This window comes from Molothrus ater, chromosome 2 (genome assembly GCF_012460135.2).
Source record: "Molothrus ater isolate BHLD 08-10-18 breed brown headed cowbird chromosome 2, BPBGC_Mater_1.1, whole genome shotgun sequence".
NCBI classification, from domain to species: Eukaryota; Metazoa; Chordata; class Aves; order Passeriformes; family Icteridae; genus Molothrus; species Molothrus ater.
The window spans coordinates 87414353-87437667 of NC_050479.2; the positions used below are offsets into that span (position 1 = coordinate 87414353).

The 23315-nt window shown below is 44.2% G+C and overlaps 2 protein-coding genes across 5 annotated transcripts in view; one reads left to right on the plus strand and one right to left on the minus strand.

Annotated features, from left to right (window-relative positions):
- The window catches only part of TCAF2 (TRPM8 channel associated factor 2), a 30256-nt gene extending 27190 nt beyond the window's left edge, over positions 1–3066 (minus strand). For 2 of the 4 annotated variants that reach the window (XM_036400452.1, XM_036400203.2), the window contains exon 1: positions 3001–3066. The gene's annotated coding sequence lies outside the window, so the exon portion shown is untranslated. Of the gene's footprint in view, positions 1–2526; positions 2562–2769; positions 2899–3000 lie in introns of those variants that run through there. The other 2 variants (XM_036400283.2, XM_036400365.2) reach the window with 2 other exon arrangements.
- On the plus strand, positions 3017–23236 carry FKBP4 (FKBP prolyl isomerase 4). Its single transcript, XM_036400576.2, has 10 exons — positions 3017–3399; positions 6866–7010; positions 8224–8366; positions 12029–12149; positions 12727–12883; positions 13916–14006; positions 14353–14436; positions 15112–15297; positions 15842–16081; positions 19330–23236. Exons 1-10 carry the CDS (start codon positions 3316–3318, stop codon positions 19426–19428), a joined length of 1350 nt encoding a protein of 449 aa, XP_036256469.1. The 5' UTR covers positions 3017–3315; the 3' UTR covers positions 19429–23236.
- Positions 23237–23315: the final 79 nt, after the last annotated feature.

Here is a 23315-nt window from a genome sequence, read left to right on the forward strand (position 1 = left end):
TCACTTCTTTTCCTGGTTCCGGGAGTCTGCCATGCCAGCATCATCAACACAGCTGGGCAAGTGAACTTCCAGGCCACAGCATGTCACAGTGGGGCTTTGGTCAACCCACACACTACAGTGAGTCCAGCCATGGCACACCTGGGAAGCCAACCCCGTGACAGGTCCTCCCTTCCCGATGGGCTTTAGGAGTCCCTTGAGTCCTTGGGGTCCCACCTTGAGTCACCCTTGCCTGTGCAGGACCTGTTTGATAAAGCTATGTCTGAGCTGTGTTGTCCTATGGCATCTTCTATGTTTTAAGTCCAAGCCTTGTTACCTTCAGCAAGTCTTTACATAAACCTATTCCTAAATCTAGCATGTTGCTGACCAGCTTTAGGTTGGCTTCATGTCCTGGGAGGTTGTTCCAGACTCTTGGTGGAATTTGTTGTTTTTTCAGGACATTTTACTGCTTGGAATGTTCTCTGATGCCTTAGGCAATCATCTCACTTGTCTTCCGCTCTCCCTGAAAGCTATAGCCAAAATTTTCATTTTCCCTTCACCTAAGCGTACCCATCAAGTTCTGAAATCTTTCCTTTGTCTCTGCAATGTATCTTCTGAGAACAGGCCTGACATGTGGTGCCTTTACAATGCTGTGGTACTATAAGCAAGCCTTCGAAGAGGCTTGACAAGAGACTGTTCTGACGTGCCTTCCCTCCATCCACACCCTACTGGAAGCATTATGGCATTGACATCACCCCAGACACTCACTGTTGTTTTGCTGCTGTCTCTGTCCCCTTTTCCATAAAGCCCTCCACATACAGCCTGTCAGGGAGGCCCTCAAACAGTATCTAAAGAGTCTTTGGAAAGTTACTAAGGAACTTAACTTCCAGTACTTGGTTTAAATTACTTATGTAAGGGCTTGCACTACTCTATTGAAAACTAGGGGATGGCTGGAAATATGAGCTGTATAACATCTGTAAATGATCTCCACTAAAAGATCTCCTTTCCCTTCTACTACTTATCACGTTATCAAACTTGTTTCTAGCATGTTTGGCAGTTGTAGATAATTTGGCACCAATTACACATACTGCAATTTTCAAATGCTGGATTATGAAATAGGAGCTGAAAAAGTACCAGTACCAAACAGAAACTTCATTGCCAAGCATAAGACAGAATGACCTGCAAAGATTTATTTTAAACCAACACATAGCTGGTTTATTATTAGAAGTAGATGAAAAAAAGATGTCAGATGGATTGAGAGCGTAGGAGAACTTGTGTGCTAATGCTGACTGGAGATTGTAAATTTAGCACCCTACAGACTCATTAGATGAAGAATTATCTCGTGTGTTTTTGCTGTGCTTCCTGCAACAAGACCTGCTAGACCTGCTGGACTAGAACCAACTTAGATGCTTCTCTCCATGTTCCTCAGTGTATCAAGGTCCAGAGTCTATGCACAGAACCAGCTTTGTACCTCCTACAGATCTAATCTGCAATCAAATAACTCATCCATGTTAAATTGCAAATTGTGAGCAGCTAGAAGTTTCCAGACCAAACGCACACAGAAACCACAACCCTCTCCTTCTCTGTCTTCTCCCTTCTTACTTAGATTGAAAGTAAACTAAAGTGTACATTTGCGTGGGGTTGAAAAGCGTGTTCTTTCTCAGGGGAAACCTGTAGATTTTGCAGTTTACACCCAGCTGCCAGAGTAACTTCAGGTTCTTTTAGTCTCTTTTGCTACTCCTTTCCTTTGGAACCGGCACAGAGCAGCCCCGGTTAGGTCAGACGCAGCCTGTACCCTCCTCACAGAGCAAGCTCCCACTCCAGGGATTTGCACTGGAGACGGCAATGCGGCTTGGAAAGGCAGCTGGGGGACACTGCGAGCCCCCTTTCCCCTTCAGTCACCGCTTTTGTTACAGAAGGCTCAAGCATCACGCTGCACAGCGAGCACCAAGCGCGGCGGGCGCAGCAGAGGCGGCGGCTCCGCACGGCTCCCGCTGCCCGGAGCGGCCCCGGCGCTGCCCGGGAGCGGCGGGCGGAGCTGCACTGAGCCGCGCCAGCCCCGCGCCCAGCACCCACCGGGAAAGCCGAGGGAGCGGGCGGGAAGGAAAGTTCAAGAACAGCCGGGAAAGGTGCCTCCCTAGGCGAGGAGTGGGCAATGCTGCAGCTGCGCGGCCGGGGGGGGGCGGATGTTCAAGGCTTGCAGTGGAAGGTTGAACCCATTTAACACTTTTGCTTTCCTTATTTATGGCGAAGGTGATGGATACGATTCTAGTCCGATTTTGAAAATTGGATTTTGCAAATGACTTGGCCGAATGTACCATACCATCCAGGAGGCACGTACAGATGCTGAATAACCCAGAATTAGACTGATCTGCTAATTCCTGCACATTCGTACTTGTTCTTCATATTAAGAGGGAGCACCTATTCCTATTTATGCATCCTTAAATACTCCAACAGCAGGCTGACGCGCAAATTGGTGCTATTTTATCTGGACAGATATAGAAAGGCAAGCCACAGAGCTTGCACTCTGTGTCCTAAGCATGTCTTTACCTTTCCTGGTCCTGGGTAACAAATGGCTTTCAAGCACACGGCTCCTAATGGGACCCCAATCAAGGGATGCCCGAGCTCCCCGGGATGCACGCTCGCTGTCAGCTCGGTGCTTCCGTGCCCACCGGTACTACCTTTCCCGGGACTACCTGCGTGGTGGGCAAAAAGAATATACGCCATGCATCTGCACAGGGTTGCTGAAACTGAGCGGTCAGACGGGTTACTTTTATTATAAGTGCAGCTTACAGTAAAGCTTCCCTAGGGCAGGACGCAGCAGCTCCTCCTCACTGCCGGGCCGGGCTCCCCTGCATCACCAGAGAGAGGCGGGCGCACCTGCCCTGCAAGCTCTGCGCTGTAAAAGCGCGCCCTCCCTCCTCTCACAAATAAGCTGCTCTTCTTCTTCTTCTTCTGCTTCTCCTTCTCCTTCTCCTTCTCCCCGCCACCCCGGAGTATAACGCGGCCAGGCGACTGCCTTACCCCCGCTGTCCTCTCCGCCCCCGGGGGCGACGCACAATTTCACCCCGGCCCCTGGCACGGCCGGGCGCTTTGCGGCAGCAGCTCTAGAAACTTCTCGGTCCCTCCCTCTCCCCTCCCCTTCCTCCTCCTCGCCGAGCAGGGGCCGGCGCTGCGGCGAGAGCAGCAGGGAAGGAGGCGTGCGGCGTCCGCCCCCACCCGCGCTGCCCGGAGCCGGAGGCGCAGCCAGGCGCTATCGCAGCCTCGTCCCGGCGCTCAGCGCAGCACCGAGCCCACCAGGCGGCCCTTCCTTGCGCAGAGGTGGCAGCGGCAGGCGGCATGACGGCGGAGGAGATGAAAGCGGACGGGGCTCCCCTGGAAGGGGTGGACATCACTCCCAAGCAGGATGAGGGCGTCCTCAAGGTACAGGGCGGCTGTTCCCCATCCCCACCCTCTGCACTAGCTCGGAGGGGTCGCCGTGCCGGCGGGGAGCGGGGGCATTCCTCTTAGCCTGCGAGCGGGTGCTCCCCGGGCGCCCCTTGGCCCTAGCGGGCCCATTGTTTGCCCCGCGGGGGAAGGGGACGAGGCGGTCCCCGGGTATCCAGGCAGGGCTGGCGCAGCGCGGGCGATTAAACAACAGCAGCGGAGGGCGGGAGCGCGCCCCGGCTGCGCAAGCGCTGCCCGGCTGGCTGCGGGGGCTCCCCGCTCCTCCCGGGGCGAGCCAGAGCCCGGGCTGCCCGCCGGGAGAGCTCGGGGTCACGGGGGGGCTGTGCAGCGAAAAGGCGCTTCCCCTGCCTTTGGATTTCCTCCGCCGTTTAGGGGGAGATGCGGGAGGGGCGGCGGGCCGGGCTCTCTGTCCAGCTCGCAGCGTGGCTTGTGGGGGTCCGGGTCCATCCCCGCCCCCCAGCACGTGTCCGGGGCCGGGAATTAAAGATGGAGCCCCGGCGGGGCACGTGCGCTCGGTGCCCGTCCCCGCCGTGCCCGGCCCGACTCCCCTCAGGCCCCGGGCGCGGGCTCCGGGCTGCCCCCAGGCCCGGGGTGCGCAGTCCGGCGCTCGGAGCGGCCTGGCCGCCCCTCGGTGCTGCTGGCCCGGCGGCCGGGCAGGTCCCCGGGCGGCCGGGCAGGGCACCGGGCAGATCCCCGGCGCGGCCGAGGCGGAGCGGCTGCTCTCCTTTGTACTGGGAAGGCAGGCGATAAGGGCAGCGGGATTTATACCGTGAGGGGGAGTTGTGCGAACTTCCTCTGTCAGACGTTGCCTATTTCCATATCTCTAGAAACTTCCTTAGGCTCTGCTAAAAACTTCAGCGATTATTTAGAAGCGTATTCAGCCGCAGTAAAATTTCGAAGTTACGGTGTTCAGGAGGAGAAAGGGGTGCCACAGCAAAGGCAAAATTCTGGGTTTAACCTTTAGAGCCTTCTAAATTCTGGGTTCATTATGGAGGCTCTGGCTCCCGTTCAGGAGGGTATTAAGGGAACAGATTGAAGATGTTGGCTGCTATATTTCTGCTTTTCCATGTTTCCTGCTAGCATGTTTAGGTGAGAATTTTTGGGTTTTGCACATAGTACAGTATCAGGTCAGAGTTCTCATCTGCATGGCTGCCCAGGTCTCCCATAGCCCAGATGCCTTGAGCATGGTAGAAGGGTAGTGGGGGTCTGCCCGATTCATGCAGTACCTACTCTTTGATTATGAAGAAGCAGCAGGTGTTTTATGGGTTGGTTTTTTTAGAGTTTTTTGTTTGTTTGTTTTGAGGAGGGGAGTAGAAAACACGAGCAAATGAAGTGAGGTTGTGAAAATCACAAAAATTGAGATTGTGACATGATAAGTAAAATACCGTAGAGGTCACAAAGTCCAGCCTTCATAGATTTTATTTTTACGTAATTGCTGGAGTCCAAAATGCATCTGCTGAAATCAAGCGTCTAGCTCTGAACTAACCTACACCAATTTTGTACTGGTATTGTTGCAGTGATTCCAGGAGTGTGTTTATTTGCTCATTAGCTGTATATCAGAATAGAATCCACAGTTTTTAACCTGATACTGCTGAATATACTTGCACAATTCCTAGAATAAGTAATTAAGTTTGGAAATAAACCGTTTGCTGTTTCTTCATTTGAAAAGGAAATGCAAACCTTACAGAAAATAGTATTTCCATATTCACAAGTGAAACTTCAGTCTCTTCAAAATGGAACAAATGCAAAAGAATAAACTGTATCAATAATGAAAATGAGATATTTGTTACTGTAGAATACCTTGATATGGCACGACAAGAATATAGCATTTGGTGTAAAGTTCAGTAAATTTCCATTAAATGCAGTTAGTTTTTCAAAATTACATCAGACTGGCTGCTTTCAAGTGCTAGTTTGCATCTACTTTATGCAGATTTGCAAATTGCATCTGCTAAGCATGATGTAGGTCAGGTTGCTTACCTGGTTCATGTGCTTTTCTCATACTTCTCTGTTTCCTTATCACTGTGAGAGTGGTTGCTTGAACTTTTGCCTTCCTTGGGGAGACATCGACAGATTGGTTTTGTAATGCTAATAAAGGCTGTGGTGCTGGTGCAATGTCAAAGGGATGGTGTGCTGTATGAGGTCAGGCATCCCTTTTCATGTTGAGCATCCTTTCCTTATAAAACAAGCAGCCAGGATTTTTTCTAGGTTTTGTTTGTTTGTGGGGGTATTTTTTGTTTTAGGCTTTCAGTGAGGTGCTCTCAGCATGTTAGTCTGACAGAAGCTGTTGGTGGTGAAGCTTTGGTTTTGGATGGAGGATCCTGGCATTTCAGCTGGGTAGTCAGTTGAAGGGATGGTGGGAGGCCAGGTGGGAGATTGACAGTGGTGAGTTGCAGGAAACTGAAATTTGTGAAGGAGACTCCCAAAGGTCTGCCTCATTCAGTGAAAAACATGATTGATATAGAAACATGACATTTAAAGGAGGGATGCCCTGTAACTGCCCTTGAATAGATGTTTATCTTCTATAACAGAATGTTTTCCAGGTCTCCATGATGCAAGTAAATAGGGTCCTCCATTGGTCCCCTTTTGCCTGGCTAAGATAATGCAGAACTTTGGCTTAGGGCTAGCTGGTTTCAATCTATATTGGGAAAAATTCAAAATTCAAATCTGAACTTCAGGAATCCTGTTATGGGCAAGGCCTCATATCCTTGCCTGTGAGATACATCACTATTATTCTCTGATTTTATATATGCTCAAATGAACACCAGAGAGATTGTCCCCACTTTCTGGATAGTATAGATTTATTTAATACCTGTCTTGCTGGGCAAGCTGGGGATTTTCTTATCCTTAAGAAGAAAATCAAACCCTTGTAGCTGTATGTGAGACGAGGGTGCTGACGATCCGTGTCAGACTTGTGGGGAGACAAAATTCTTGCAATAAATAATTTTTAAGTGTTAGGTGTTCTGTAGGCTGATAGAACTAACCTGCTTGGGGTGAGATGCTGCTAATCTTTGTTAAACTGCCTGGTTTAACTTGAATAATTTCAGATTACATGTTGGAAAAGACTTTGCAGGGAAAGAACCACCTCGTTCTCTTGTTTAAGTGCTTTGCCTAGAACACTGAACTGGGCTGTGATGATAGAGAGGTGATGAGGCAAATGCTTTGAGTAAAGAAGAAAAAACCCTGCCTAATGCAGAGATCTGTAAGCTGATCACAACTGTTGCCTGTTAAATTCTTGTATCACAGCACAGCCATCTTGAGGTTCTGCATTTGCAGCGCTGCTAATCTGCAGAAAGAACAGCCAGTCCATTTCCAGGTGACTGAAAGAGACCTGCAAATCCTTTGTCTACCGATGATAACACATATCTAGATATTTGTGATTCATGTCCAGTGGGCAGGCAGGCTTGATTTCTGTGATGTTAATGCTGGTTGCTGTTTTCCTCAGGTTGTCAAGAGAGAAGGCAGTGGGACAGAGTCTCCAATGATAGGTGATAAGGTGACCGTCCATTACACGGGGTGGCTTCTTGATGGCACAAAATTTGACTCCAGTCTGGACAGAAAAGACAAATTCTCATTTGACTTGGGGAAAGGTAATATCTTGTGTTTGGTACTGATCAGTTTTGGTAATAATCGAGACGGGATTTCCTTGTGTGGCTCCTTTGCTTTTCAAAACTGCCACTTAAACTTGTTTTCTCTTAAACTTGTATTTTCTTAGAATGGCCCCATCAGAATGTGAGATTTTTGTGAATGAGAGAACTGTGTAGCCCCTTAAAAGGCCTGCTGAAGAATTCACAGGCCTCAGACAAAGTACTCCAGGAGAACAAATCTGTCCTGAAATGTAGATATAAGGGGCAGTTAAATAGCCAGAATATGCATTTTTTTTGGTTGGGTTTTTTTGGGGGGCAGACCTCAGTTCAGGAGTGCTTAATTGTGACCAGGTACTGGGACAGGGTACACAGAGGCAGCTGTCTTATGATGAAACACACTCTCTTTTCCACAAAATTCTCAAGTTAGCCCAAATATGAGTCTTCGAGCAGTGCATCTCTTCATTATCAAAATATTTCGTTTTTTGAAAATCTGAGCATTGTTATTTCTGCAAATCTTATTACACAATCTTGTATTCTTCCCTGGAAGTTTCTTATCGTATTCTTTTTAAAAAATAGATAATACCTCCTTTTTAAAAAGAGGTAAATTAATTGTACTTCAATTTGAGATGATACTAAGTGTACTTATTAACACAAGACTAATAGAAAGTCTGCTTGATGAGTCAAGAGGAGCAGCAATTAGGACAGCTTCAGTAAGAGAGGGGAGTTTGTTCCTCTTTTCTTCCCTTTCAAAGGAATGCTACTACTTTCTTCCCCCTTTTTGTTACAAATGTGTGTAACTTTTAGCTACCACTGGTGCTGTTCTTTGCCAGCTGATAAAAGTATGAACAGAAAAGGCTGTTGGTTTGGATTGTTTTCAAAACAGGAGCAGGCAATCTCTCACTCTAAGGCCTTCCTCTCGGAAGAGTTTATTGTTACTTCCTCACACTTGGGACTGTGCCAAGCACTTCAGCTGGTGTCTCTGTTCTGTTATTCTGTGAAAAGAGTTGTTACACCTGGAATGAAGAAATGTTTGGGCCAAATTTGGGTCCCTGGGAAACTTTGGAATTTGATTAGGCTTAAAACTGATGTACATAAATGAGAGTGAGCACAAGTTCTTCAGTATTTCTGCTGCCTTAGCTTTTGTATGCTAAAAATGATAATGCTCAGTTTCATCTGATCATGCCTTTCATGTGTGATTGGCATTTGACTTGTACAGGTGAGGTGATCAAAGCATGGGACATTGCTGTGGCCACTATGAAGATTGGTGAAATCTGTCGGATTACGTGTAAACCAGAATATGCCTATGGCTCAGCTGGGAGCCCTCCAAAGATACCCCCCAATGCTACACTGATTTTTGAGGTAAGTGAGAGATGGTCACTAAAACTGTATGCTTGAAAATATGTGTGAGGCAATATCCTTTCAAAACAGGATTGTTACATTTTCTAAGGAAAATAACATGGTCCATTTTGGGTAGCATGGACAAAATTTTAGTCTGGCTGCCACTGCTCTGTAATGGCTCGGGTTCCCTTCTCTTTTTAAAACACTTGAATGATCTTCAGTGGTGAGTTGTAATTTTGCAGTTACTGGGTGATTTGCTGCAGTAAAGTGCAGGCTGGGAGGGCAGACTATTTCATTGATAGACTGAAGTGGTCAAAATCTTCAATCACTTCATAACACTCAGAGTAATGATATATTAAATGTTTTCAACAACAGGAGAGCAATTAATGCCCTCACTAATATATTTTTATACTAACTTGTGTTTTCTTTACAACATTAACATTACCTCTTATGAGCTATTTCAGGGAGAAAAGAGGTAATTGCCCCATGTAAACTGCTGGAATACAATATTTGAACAGCCTGCAATTACGAACTCTTTCTGTAGAACTGAGCATTTCAGTCTGCCTTAAAGCACCATAAAACCAGTTTGTATTTAGATTGCTGGTTCATTGCCAAAGTCTCTCTGTGCATCCAGGCTACGCTGATCAGTCTTGCCCCCATAGAGATGAGGTCCTGTGCACTCACTCAGTGCCTGTGACGGACTCGGCAGTCTTGAGTTTGGCAGCTGGGTAACCCAGTTTGACAACTCACATGGCCAGCTGCTCTCCTGGAGATGAGCTGCATGTCTTGGTGAGCATGGAGCCTGTTACCCTTGGTGTCTCTCAGCCTCACCAGGAGAGGAGAGATTTTATTTCCTACTGACCTTAAAAGCAATTTTCCCCCACATCTTCCCCCTCCTTCCCCAAAGGGGGTGGAAACAGCAGCTGTCTCTTGTGTGTTATTTCAGAAGTGAGAATGGTTGCTCAGAATGCTGAGACTTGTATTTGATTTTTCCATGTAGGATGACATTAAAGCTGTTTCTGGAGCATACCCTGACAGTCTCAGCAGGGTTTGAAGAGGATGGATTTTTCTTACCGTTGAAACAGTTCAATTTGCCAACAATTGTTTCAAAATAAATTCTACCTGAGAGAAGGCAGACTCTTGAATGTAATTTTTGAAATTACTTTGCTCTAAAGCACTTAATCAATGGAATAGAATCCTACAATTGGGGGCATAAGAAAAGCTTTAAAAACTGATGATTGCTCTGAGATTGAATGTTTTATCTAATATCTGAGAAAGGTGAAAATAGCTCACAGAGTTATTCAAAGACTAAAAGTCTGTTTAGATTTTATTGGAAGCAATGAGCATCTGTTAAGAAGGGTAAATTATACATAGAGTCATTTAGGTTGGAAAAAACCTTCAAGACCATTGAGTCCAATCATAAATCTGACACTGCCAAGTCCATCACTAATCCATTAACCTGACCGAGTGCTGCATCTACACCTAGATAGCTCCGGGGAGGGTGACTCACCACTTCCCTGGGCAGCCTGTTCTAATGCTAATATCCATTCTAAACCTCCCCTGGTGCACCTTGAGGCCATGTCTTCTTGTTCTGACTGTTACTTGACAGAAGGGACTGACCCCATCTGGCAACAGCTTCTGTTCAGGGAGTTGTAGAAAGTGAGAAGGCTCCCCCCAAGACCCCTCTTTCTCTCCAGGCTAAACACTCCCAGCTCTCTCAAGCAGCTCCTCATGGAACTTGGGCTCCAGACCCTTCACCAGCTCTGTTGCCCTTCTCTGGACACGCTCCAGCACCTCAATGTCCTTCCTGAACTGAAAGGCCCAAAACTGAACACAGGATTTGAGGTGTGGCCTCACCAGTGCCTAGTACAGAGTGACAATCACTGCCCTGGTCCTGCTGGCCACACCATTGCTGATACAGGCCAGGTGCCATTGGCCTTCACATAGTTGGATATTGAATTTGCTTTGCATTTGGGTAGTGTATTTGCATTTCTTTTTTTTTTTTTTTTCATGGACCTTTGAGTAATAGGAATAAAGATGTATTCTGTGTGAAGGAATCTGACGTTATTTGTGGCTTAGTTGTGTTGGATCAAACTACCCATGTTGGAGTGCTGTGTGCTTCTCTGCAAGTGATACCAGCTGTAATCAGGGCTGAGCTGATGATTGAAATGCAAACTAAAAGCTCGAGGCCTTCTACCTAGGCAGCACAGTGGGGCATTCTTCAGGGCTTAGCACTACTACACAGGATGCACAGGGCCAGCAGAAAGCAGAGAAACTTTTATTGTCCTTCAACAAGAGGTAATACCTAACATTGGGATAAATAAAAGTATGAACTGCAAGATGGGATTTGGTCCATCAGGCTGCTCCTGAGTCCGTCCCCTGCGGTCACCCAGGTTATTCACTTCCCACTGGACTTTTCTTGATGCTGCCAGTCTGGCCCCTCCATTTTCTGGGTATGCTTTTAGATAAAAATAGTGTTTCATTCATGAGTCTTGATATCCCCTCATGCCTGCCTGAGCAGTTAGGTTGAAGGGAAGGGGGGAGGAAGGAAAGGACCAAAGCTGCCTGTGATGGTTTTGTGCTTTCCTAACAAAATAGCCTGAGGCTCACTGGCTGCAACAAGTAAGCTGTGCTGGGTGTGTCCTGATTGGGGATGTAGGTTGGAAATTAGATCCAGGAAATTTTCCCAAGTTTTACTAGGTTGCAATAGTTTCTGGCTAGTATGACTCTCAAGCAGCTAAAGTCTCTTTAAGTTTCCACTCTTTACCTAGGTTTACTTACATTACTTCACACAGTATCAGCAGGGTTCTTTTGCAAGTGCCTATCCCCATACCAAGTTTTCGTACAAGTTGCATTACAAAAGACCCTCTAGAACTTACATCTCTTAAATCTTAAGAGATTTTTGTACCTGTGTCGTTACACCAGCATTTTATATGACAAGATGTAATGCATGTCCTCTGATTTGGAAGTTCTTTTCTTTTTTGATCTGATAGTTGTTTTGTTTTTTCTTCCTCATGATTGCTTTTGCTGAGCAATATAAACAGCTAGATTATTCCATAGAATAGTATTGTTCAGGCTGGGGGAAAGGAAAAAAAGTGGGAGGTACACACCTGTATGGTCATCAGTAGGATGTTCAGGAATTACTTTTTTAAGACTGACTGAAAAGAAAGACCAGAATATTATTTGTTTTTAGGTATCAATTAAAATAAAAAGTGGAAGTACTGGTGGATATTCAATTCCTTTTGCATTCCGGTTATCTCAAGTCCAGTGTCAGGAACCTCCACAGCATTAGCTCTGAACTTTTTTTTAATGAGGTAGTCTAAACAATGCTGATTATAATGACTTGCTTTTTTGTGCTTGGGAATAGTTTTCACTGTTGTTTTACGCAAAAATAGGGTATGATTTTTTTTCCTTCACTTCATAGCAGCAATGAAAATACCTTTTGTAACTAGACTGTTTTTCTGTGTCATTGTGGTACTCCCACTTGAAACTATGATTTACTTGGAAAGGCATGTGAAGATTCAGACTGGATACTTGTCTCCTACTTGAGCACTATTTCTTAAAAATCCTAAACAATTTGTTGCAGCAGGCTTATAAGTTTCAAAGATCTCTGGAGAATAAATCCTGTGAGTTACTAAATTGGTCTAATAAGAATAAATGCAAGGCTTTTCTTCCCTCAACAGATAGAACTTTTTGAGTTCAAGGGGGAGGACCTGACTGATGAAGAAGATGGTGGCATCATCCGAAGAATCCGTAAAAAAGGGGAGGGCTACTCCAGGCCCAATGAGGATGCACTTGTAGAGAGTAAGTGTGTTGTTACATAAATAGTGAATGGATTTGCAGTGAGGGATGACAGAACCTTTTCACAGCCTACAACTGCATGTCCTGAGGGACAGGAATACATGGCTTCTCTTTTCTGTACCAAGTAACTTAACAACCTAGAGTAAGCTTTCCTTCTCCTGTTTCTAGCAAGGTTTACGTTTTCCAGCAGCAACTGTGTTTTCTGGTGATACTGAATCTGTTGAAGTGCTTATCTGATGACAAAAGGTGATTGAGTCTCATAAAGTATTTCCATGTGCTGAGGAACAAAAGGGGAAGTCATTCTGGCACTTGTTGTCAGAGTGGAAAAAACAAACACTTAAATGAACAACAAAAAAAGAGGGGTTGTTAAATTGAACAGCAGAAATTCTGTTTGCTGCCAGTAGCTGCCACGCCATAGGTAGCTGCTAAAAGAGAAAAGACTGTTCAGAAGGAGGCTTTGGCACTTGTGTGTGTGCTGCCTGCCTGTATGGAACTCCCTGTGCACTCCTGGGTACCTGCCCACTGCCATACATAGATGCCTTTTGATTTCTCTCTCTGCTGTTCTGGTTTTTGTTACCAGTCCAGTTTGAAGGCCGACACGGAGACCGTGTTTTTGACAAGCGGGAATTGCGGTTTGAGATTGGAGAAGGTGAAAACTTCGATATTCCTCATGGGCTGGAGAAAGCAATTCAAAAAATGGAGAAATCAGAGGAATCTGTGTTCTATCTCAAGCCCAGGTATGCTGTTTCTGGTGTTTGATACAGGAAGGGCTTATACTAATCATCTGGCAAGAAGGAACTATTGCATTATAATGCCTTTAAGCTTTTTTTCAGCATTGTGGTAAAAACTTGGATCAGTCCCAAAATTTGATGTATGAGAAGTATCATGCTTTGCCACTTCATAGTGAAGTAGTAGCAGTCCAGAAAAAATTAACTGAAGTCTCTGTAATGTTGACCTCTAAATATTTTTGAAAAACGTTGCTCTCAAACTTGGATTTTTGTGATCCCTCTTCATGGCTGATTACTGTAAAACAGTCCATACATAGACTTGGATATAGGCAGAATTTTCTCTTTACAGTGAGAACACATCTGAAACGTGTGGAGTTGCACAGATTGTTTTCATTAAACTTTAATTTATTTCAGTTTTTATTTATTTTTTTAACTGTAACTAAGCCTGATGGGAGCAGAAAAGGAAAGCAATTTGATCTAGAGGGTCTTCCTACTAATATGCAGCTTTCTAGAATTGCATAGCAGTACCTTTCTGTAAGCATTTCTTGTTTACCAGCTGGTTAGCAGTGTCTTAAGTGTACAGCTGCTCACCTAATCTTGGTCTTTATTCTCTTTGCTTTTCTAAGAATAGAACTAAAATACAGGTGCTCTGAATGCAACACTCAGTTTCAGACCATAAATATTAAATATGGTAGTTGCAATTTGAAAGTTGGTTGTTTTGGTTTCACTGTTTTTTGATTAAGGGATTACTTGCTTTTCCTTTAAAGTTACCTAAAAAACTAATAAAATAATACGAGTTGCTAAAAGACTAATGTAGTGAATACTAGCTTTCTCTTGCTTTCTTTGACCTTGTCCTTGCCAATTTTAGAATTGTATCTAGAATTCTTCAGGCCTTTGTCTTGTAATAATAATTTATGCGCATCCCAAATTTTCATGGGGGTTTTGTCTTCCTCTTCTTATGTAGCAAGTATAGCTGGATGGATAGTTTTGAACTCTTCTCTTTATAATTTTTGCTTCTCCCTCCCCACCCCCATTTTACAGCTATGGTTTTGGAAGTGCTGGGAATGAGAAATTTAAGATCCCTCCAGATGCAGAGCTGCAGTATGAAGTGAAACTCAAAAGCTTTGAAAAGGTGAGAGCAATAGATGAAATCCCAAAGAGATCCGAGGCTGGGGGAAGAAGTGGGAGTGCAGCTTAAACGATGACAATGGAATCCTTGAATGGTGATGTGAAACAAGGGGGCCACTGTTGCCAGAGATGATACTGGCATGCTGGGAGCTCTTGGCTGAAATGGTCCTTACTCTTCCTGTATCCCTGTCTGTTGCCATCTCTTGTGCTCTGGGCTGGTTTCCATGAGCAGTGCAAAGCTCTGCTTTGCCAGGCTTATCTCAACCATACTCTTAGTGGGAAACAACATAGCTACTTGATTTCCCTAGAAGTTGTATTGAAGTTGACTGGAACTGTTCCTGTTTGGGTAGGCTAAGGAGTCCTGGGAAATGAACACAGATGAGAAGTTGGAACAGAGCTCTATCGTGAAGGAGAGAGGCACTCAGTACTTCAAGGTAAGTTACAGTACCCAAGTGATAATAGCATTTTTTGGTCCGTGTCATGAGCTGATAATGATGTTTACAGCTTCTGTAATTTCTGAGTAGTGTTCATTGTATTCAGTGCAATTTTATGGGGAGAGCTGGAGGGGAATGTGTCTTAAAAAAAAAAAGAAACTCGGTTGGATTATCCATAGAACTAACTGCAGGAAGCTGTCTGTTAGAGCTGTTTGCTCTTTCCTCACGTAACACTGTGGGGTGTACAGTATTTCAGTTCCTGCTGTGGGACAGTGCTATGAGTGACCAACATTCGTTTGGGTAGAGATGTGTGGAGAAGCTGTTGAAAACAATTTCAGTAGCTAAAGGAAGAGTTTCCTATTATCTTTGTATTGCATTTTGAGAATTCCCCATCTTCCATTATTTTTGCATCAAAAGTTGAATATAAAGGTAGGAGTTCAGTGAAGTATCAATGCTGCCATTTACCCCCAGCTCTAGTGGGGAGCCAGTTAAGTATTCCTAAAGATTTTCTGATCCTGTGTAGGAATGGCTCTTAGAAGTATTTTTGATGATAGATGTTACTTTTTGATCAAATGGGGTTTTTTAGATGTATTGCTCAAGGCAGGCAAAAGGGACAAGAGGGAGATAAAAGTTCCTATGATGAGCTTTGTGATAATCAAGCTGCCTTGTTTACAGGAGGGGAAATACAAGCGGGCAGCATTACAGTATAAGAAGATTGTGTCATGGCTGGAGCACGAGTCGGGACTCTCCGAGGAGGAGGAATCAAAAGCCAAAAGCCTGAGGCTTGCTGCCCACCTTAACTTAGCTATGTGCCATCTCAAGCTAAAGGAATACTCCCAGGCTTTGGAGAACTGCAACAAGGTAGTAGGAGTTAATTTATTCTTAAACTGCGCAAGCAGTCTGACAGTTTGTCTTGCTTTAAACATTTTAGGGACAACAGGCCAATGTAGTGCTTGGTCTTTCTTACCAGCTGTCATTTGGGTAGTATGGAATTTTTTATGGAATTTAGTGTGCTAAAAATATCCAACAGATTATTTTCATAATTAGTGCCCTTTGAACATCTTTTACTAACTTGCTGCTACATTGAGAATATTCAAGTATTTAGAAATAAGGAACGCTTAAGATGTGGTGAAGGTAGTCATGTTGGCAAAGGCCTTTCAAAGAGCAGGATTGCTCCCTGACTAAATCTTAGACTTGCTGGTTCTCTTGTCAAATAGCCTACTATATTCATTCTTCTTTGTACTTACTTCTATTGTACTCCACTGACTTATTAGTAAGCCCTGACAAGACTCATAAGCCTACATCAGAAGGTGCAGTTCCTAGCAGTCACTGATGTTCTGACTGCATATAATTTTTATAAAAGAAAAATAATTACTGAATGGGGCTTTGGTTTTTGTGAATGCAGGCACTAGAGCTGGATAGCAACAATGAAAAAGGCCTTTTCCGGCGTGGAGAAGCTCACTTGGCTGTCAATGACTTTGAGTTGGCCCGAGCAGATTTCCAGAAAGTGATACAACTTTATCCAAGTAACAAAGCTGCCAAAGTGCAACTGGTGACTTGTCAGCAGAAAATCCGGGAGCAGCATGAGAAGGAGAAGAAGATGTACGCCAACATGTTCCAAAGGCTTGCAGACAAAGACTTAAAGGTAAGTAACACTACTCTGAACATTACAGGAGGTGGTGTCATGTGTTAGACAAGGAACAGTGGTTTAGGTACTCACCTTGCTTCTTATTACAGATAATTATAGCAGGACAACACTCAAGTAGAACACTGCTTTGGAGAACAGGGATGGAACTCCAAATGCCAACAGTCAAAATTATTAGGCCAGCTTGTTTGAGCAGGAAAACCAGGAGTACTAACCACTGCACAGAAATCTTCTATCTATTTCAACTGAATTTGCCACAGACCAGTGTTAATCAGAAGGCAGTTGAACTGATGAGGTGCAAACATGACACATGACAATGTTCTAGAAGTGGAAAAAGCACCTATTCCTCTAGAACCTGTTGCAAAGAACAGGCTGTTGTGGTGCCTGAGGTGCCCATCTAGTGAGAACTTGTGTCTGTCATACAGAGGGTGCTGAGCACCATCTTGCTTCTCATGGAGACATTAGGATGTGGTTGATGGTCTCCATTACAAATATCACAGATACATTATGAAATGTCAGAAGATTCATTACTCTCCTGTGTGGATGGCTTTCCTAATAAACTTTCATTAGAATTTTAGTAAATGCTAGTTCAGTTAATAATGGCAGTATGTGAATACAGGTTCTAACAAGATTGTATTAGCTAGCAAGAAACATTTCAGGTTACTGGTGAGAATCACATATCCTAAGAAAACCTTGTGGTTCTTTTCCTTAAATCTGATGGTCTAGAAGGACAAGATGAACCTGTAACTTCTCTGACAAATCTGGGATTTATGTCAGACTCAAATTTCCTCAGTAACAGTGGGGAGTACAGAAGTTTGTATTTTATGAGGTTATTTTCACCTTTCCAGAACATGCATGGAGAACATAAAAAATTGCCAGATACTGACTGGTACATTAATTTCCTTTGGTTAACTGTGTCATTGAGTCTTTCCAGTGGCATGATATCCTCAGATGAGTGTATCCTGACAGGTCACCCATTTCAGATTGTCAGCTGACAATTTCCTACATGAAACGCTTCACTCTCTCTTCTCTTTCTGGCTAAAGCATCCTGATGTCAACAGTCCTTGTGTATTGGAGCTTAAAAGAAAGTATTCTGTCTGCCCTTCTAGACACAGTGATGTAAAGTCACACAGTATCTTAATTTTTAATAAAAAACCTCAGGAATATAAAGATACTGCAACCAAAGTAGAGTTATTTCACTGTTGGGCATCTTAATTTCTGAAATGGCAGGATTTAATTGCCAGCTGTCAGGTTCTGTTGTGAAGGATCCTTACAGTTAGCACAGCTGCTGGGAATTTAGCTTCCTCCACTAGGTGTGGGATACAGCAGGATCTGTTGAGATAGGAAGAGTGGCTTGCTGAAACAAGCAATACCCACTAAAACTTCAAAAGCCCTGAGCTTTCTTCAACTCCTAAGACAGATAATTGGAGTAATAGAGTAACGTTCTTGGCAGAAGGCAGACTCACAGCCTTTGCAATACAGACTGTTTGGGATATTGGAAAAACATTGCACTTAGTCTCAATTCCCCTACCTGCTTGGGATAGCATCAGTTTGAAGTTGTAGAATCCTTTAGGTTGGACTCCAACCAAATGTAAATGGAATATTATTGTTTGGCATCTAACACTGGACACAGGATTTGAGGTGTGGCCTCACCATTCCAAGTACAGGAGGACAATCCCTGCCCTGATCCTGCTGACACAGTATTGCTGATACAGGCCTGGATGCCTCTGGCCTGGTGAATTCTTCCCAACCAGTTGGATGATCTTGGGAGTGTGCAATGTGCTGTTTTGGGGTTTTTTTCCTCTGAGCCATCTGGCTTGCTTTAAATGGATATGGTTTTATATAAAATGGGAGTGATGGAACTATAAACTGTAAAGGATGCTTACTCCCTGGGCAAGTCTTGAGGTAGTTTCCTTGCAAGAAAAGCTTGTTTTCCTGTTACTGCATTTATAGTGTTGCTTTACTCTAGCTCCAGCAGTGTCTGTTAGTGGTGGTGTAGTAGAAGCTCAAAGTTCTGGAGAAGAGAGTTTGTTTACTAAATATCTTGATTGCTAAGAAGATAGCTTGGACTGCAGTTCTGATGTTCCTGACACAGTCTGTTAAATTCAACAGCCACTCTTGCATCAGTAGTTCCTTTAATTAATTTGAAAAGTTCACATATGTAAAGTGTGAATTTTTGAAGGTCAGGGTGTTTATCACCTTATCTTAAGCCTAGGAGTGGTAGCTAACTGATTTTCTCTGGAAAGAAGACTTAACTCTTGTGTGTTTTGTGGAATGCTTCTAAGGATGAAAAACTGACCTTTGATGCATGAATGTTCTTTTAAATGTAGTTTTGTGTTGCAGCCAAATTGATATAAGATTTTAAGGATCCTGCCCATTTCCCCTTCTCCCCATTCTGCTCTCCCAGCATTGTATGCTTAAGATTTTGCTTGTTTTTGTTTGGTTCTCATCTAAGATTATCATAAAACAGATGGCTTAAGATGCTGGGCTGACAGGTGGAATAGCAATTCCATTGCACTAGGTTTTGAGAGGAGCAAGCCAAGACATTTTTACCTCCCCTTACTGTGCTTGAAAATTATTGTAAGGTCAGGATGTGCTGGTTATGTCCTATTGTAAAAGCTGACCTTGGAGCTCTGACCTCATGGCTCTGCCTTCCACACCTTTTTATGAGGAAGATGCTCAAGGAGAGGGCTTTAGAGCAGCCACACTGTCAGATCATATCTTCTTCCAGTTTAGCTCTTGCACAGGACATCCAAGTCACTGTTGTTGAGTTTGAAGTGTCTCTTCACAAAACCTAGTTGTCCAACAAAGATAATTCTTATGCCGAGTGCTAGTGTGCCTCATACAAGTTGGGTCAGGGTAGGCCATGGCAATGGCTGGAAATTAATGACATTAATATTGAAGCAGGGCAAAAGCAGTTCCTGCAGAAGCTTCATAAATGAATTTCATTTAAAGGACTTCTAAGAAAGTGTTGTGTGGCAAGTGGGTGCAGGCCACATTAAGAATCATAACCACCTAACGCCAGTATTATATTTTGGCCTCTACACTGCTTCTGGTTTCTTAGATGCATTAAAATTTTTGGTTTCTTTTGGCTGAAGATAATAATACCTTAATGCAGTCTGGTAGGGTAGATGAGCTTTTCAAGTAATAAAAATCAAACAGTGTTTTTGCTACATATTTTTGTATAATAATAATTTTTGTAAATTTTGTACAATGTGTTAATATATTTTCTTTGTCTCTCTATTTAGTCATCTGCTACTCTTCAGACAAGCCACACTGAAGATGCAGAAATGAAAGATGCGCAGAATGGAGTTGAAGATAAATCAGAAGTTGAAGCAGAAGCATAAGAAAACCCCTATTCCATTAGTTTTGTAAATGAAAGAATTTCCAGTGAATTAGACCTTTATTTTTCTACCTGGTTGGATAGTGGCTTCAAGGGAGCAGAGGCTGAAGCCACCATGCCACAGTCAGTTACAGCTTAATGTGGCTGTTCAAGAAGCTGAGTGGCAGCATAAATCTGGCTTAATCCTAGTGACTTTATTTATTCATTCAGCCTCTGTTACTGTTTGAGTTCTGTCTGGATTTACTCTGCTTGGTTTATTTGCATTTTCATAGAATCATAGAATGGCTTGAGTTGGAAGGGACCTCAAAGATCTAGTTCTAACTCCCCCTGTCATGGACAGGGACACCCTTCACTAGACCAGGTTGCTCAGAGCTCCATCTAGCCTGGTCTTGGACACTTCCAGGGATGGAGCATCTACAGCTTCTCTGGGCAGCCTGTTCCAGTGCCTCACCACCCTCAGAGTAAAGAATTTCATCCTAATACCTAATCTTAACATGCCCTTTTTCAGTTTGAAGCCATTGCCCTTTGTGCTGTCACTACTTGCCCTTGTAAATAGTCTCTCTCCATGTTTCTTGTAGGCTCCCTTTAAGGTACTGGAACGCCACAGTTTGGTCACCCCAAAGCCTTCTTTTTTCCAGGCTGAACAATTCCAGTTCTCTCAGCCTTGTCTCATAAGGAGAGGTGCTTCATCCCTCTGATCATCTTGGTGGGGCTCCTCTGGACTTGGTCCAAAAGGTCCATGTCCTTCCTGTACTGGGGACCCCAGGGGTGGATGCAGTGTTACAGCTGGGGTCTCACCAGAGTACAGGGTGAAAATCTCCTCCTTCCCCTGCTGCCCACACTGCTTTGGATGCAGCCCAGGTTACGATTGGCTTCTGGGCTGTGAGTGCACATTGCCAGCTCATGTCCAGCCTCTAATCCAACAGCACCCCCTAAATCCTTCTTGGCAGAGCTGCTCTGGATCTATTCATCCCCCAGCCATTATTGATACCGGGGTTGCCCCAGCCCAGGTGCAACACCTTGCACTTGGCCTTCTTGGAGCCTCATGAGTTTCACATGGGCCCACTTCTCAGGCTTGTTCAGGTCACTCTGGGTGGCATCCTGTCCTCTAGGTGTGTCAAGGGGTCTGCTCAGCCCTCAGGGTGTCACCTGCAGATTTGCTGAGGGTGCACTCTACCCCTTCATCCATGTCATTAACAAAGGTAATAGTAACACTGGTCCCAGTATGGGCCCCTGAGGAACACCACTTGTCACTGGTGTCCATTGGAACGCTGAGCCCTTGACCTCTAGCCTGTAGATGTGAACCATGCAACCAATTTCTTACCCATCAAACAGTCCACCCACTGCATCCACTTCTATCCAATTTAGAGAGAAGGAAAATTATAGAAATGAAGGTAAATGACACCTGTAGCCCTTCCTTTGTCCATTGGTGGAGTCACTACATCATTGAAGGCCACTAGGCTGCTCAGAGGTTCTTGCCCTTGGTGAAGCTGTGCTGGCTGTCCCTGGTCACCTCCCTGTCCTCCATGTGCCTTAGCATAGCATCCAGGAGGATCTGTTCCCTGATCTTCCCAGGCACAGAGCTGAGGCTGCCAGGTCAGTAGTCCCCGATTTGTCATCAGTGTTTTTCTTTCTGGTTCCAGCTTACTTTATTCCCAGGTTCTGCTTTCTAAATTTATTTCCTTGATTTGCTTCAAGTAATCAGCTTTTTTCAGGAGTCCTCATGCGAGACTTAAGAACAAATTGGCGCTCCCAGTTCTTCTGCCTTGGGATTGCCCTCTTTCCCCCGTTCAGTAGGGAGTCCCTTCCATTAAGTTCTGTAGCCTTTCTTGTATGCCTCCTCTTTGCAAACTGCTGAAGGTGAAGACTGTGAAGTCACAGCTTAAGTAATAAAGCTCCAATTAAACTCAAGAAAACTGAACTTTTCGTGGGTTTTTATTGGAATTTGCACAGAATTGAGAGAATATACTGTCCTTTGGTCAGTGTTTTCTTGTCTGCATAGCCAGTGTCCTGATTATTTTTCTCTGTTGTTTGTTCATTACTATAAAATAGTCCCACAATATTTGATACAGTATTTACCCATATATTTGCAAAAGGGAAAAATTATGTTGCTGGAAACTGTGCATAAAGCAAGTCTGTAACCTATGCATAGAGATTGTTCTATATTCATATTGCTACCTTCCTCTTCACCCCATCACTTTGTAAAACTGGACCAGAGGGAAGAAAAAAAAACAAACCAATACATCTGAAAGTGACTGGCTTTGAAATGAAAGTAAGGGATAATGGCTTACATATTGCAAATACTTTTTATGAACTACAAACTCCTGAGTGATTCTAATGTCTGCTTACCCAGATCTCACAAGAAAGCTATTACTCAGTATTCTGTTTCTTTCTGCAGTTTGTGTGTCTTGTTTGGGGGTGGATGTGCTTTTGAATTTTGTGGGGGGCTTCTGGTTGGGGTGGGCTTTTTTTGTCTGAAGGCATGGAACATAGTACTCAAACTCAGCTGTTGTTTATCCTATCACGTGGTGTTAAATTCAGCATCTCCTGTTTAGAGACAGGGGCAGAAGGGGCAATTTTTTTGCCTGCTCTGCAGAAGAAAGGTAGAAAATCTGTTTCTCTCAGATTAAAATAAATGGACTTTTTAATGGTGAGAAAGATGTCTTTGCATGGCATGCCATGGGCTGGAATTTGTGTGTATATTGCAGAGAGTATCCTTGTTTTAACATGTAATACAATGTGAATTCCTGGTCTCCTTTGCTGAAAGAGAAGTACTGTGTAAGCACTTGAACTCATGGGGCCTGGGGGAGTGCCAGTACCTGTCCTGCAGCAGTGCCAGCCCAGCTTGGGCCCTGGAATTGAAACAAGCAAGGGCTGCTTGGAGTGCTGCCCTGCCCCAGACACCGAATTCAGCACCTGCTGCTGGGTTGGAGTATGGTTAGAGAGCTGGGAGCTGCAGTGCTCTAATCTCTTGGGGTGGGTGGGATAGGACAGAGGCAAGAGAGATGCTTGGGACATCACTTCACTTAAGGAAATGCTGATTTGATTTGCCTAATGAAGCCTTAGGGTTGCCAGGTAATGGGTGTGATTTTCATGAGCTCTGACTGTAGTAGCTAACAGCCTCGTGTATGTGAAAAACTTATACCAAAGCACTACCCCCTCTTGTGGGAAACAACACTGTGAATGTCAACTGGGGTTAGAAGAAGGGATTTATAGACCTAGAAAAACAGTTAAAGGGGACAGGAATGCCAAGCCAGAGTACTTATTAATCACATAAATACGTTGATTTGTTGCTAATTATTCCTGGAAATACAAGCCTCTGTGGCTTAAACTGGTTTTGCTGCTAAAGCATAGGGCCAAGTCCTAATGAGAAGTTTGTAATTGTTGAACAGCAGTTTTCAAAAATCTCCTACAGGCATGATAGTTGTACATGTTTCTGAAAGCAAAAAGTGATTTCTGTGGCACATCTATTAAAAAATCTAGTCAATGGTGCATCTGTTGTTAAGTGTGAGCAGTCTTGAAAGTACCACTGTGCCCTTGTTGTTACTACATAAACTATGAAATGTTTGAGAATGTAAATCTGTTAAGGACACTAAACATGCCCTGTTCAGGGAGCTGAACGGATGTTCCGTGCTGTCTTTAAAAGTGGGTCTGGTTGCCGGCAGAAGGTGGCAATACTGGTATTTGTGAGTGAGGTCATGCATGTAAACTTCAACTATAAACTTCGTTATGTATGTCCTTATAGAGGAAAAAAAAAAAAAAAAGAAAACGATGCTTAAAATAAACAGTTACAGTCCTGACTTTGTAACCCACACCCGTGTGTCTCTCTCTGCGTGTGTAAATCCTTTCCGGAGCGCGGTGTTGTGGGCAGCGGGCGGGCCCTGCGGCCGC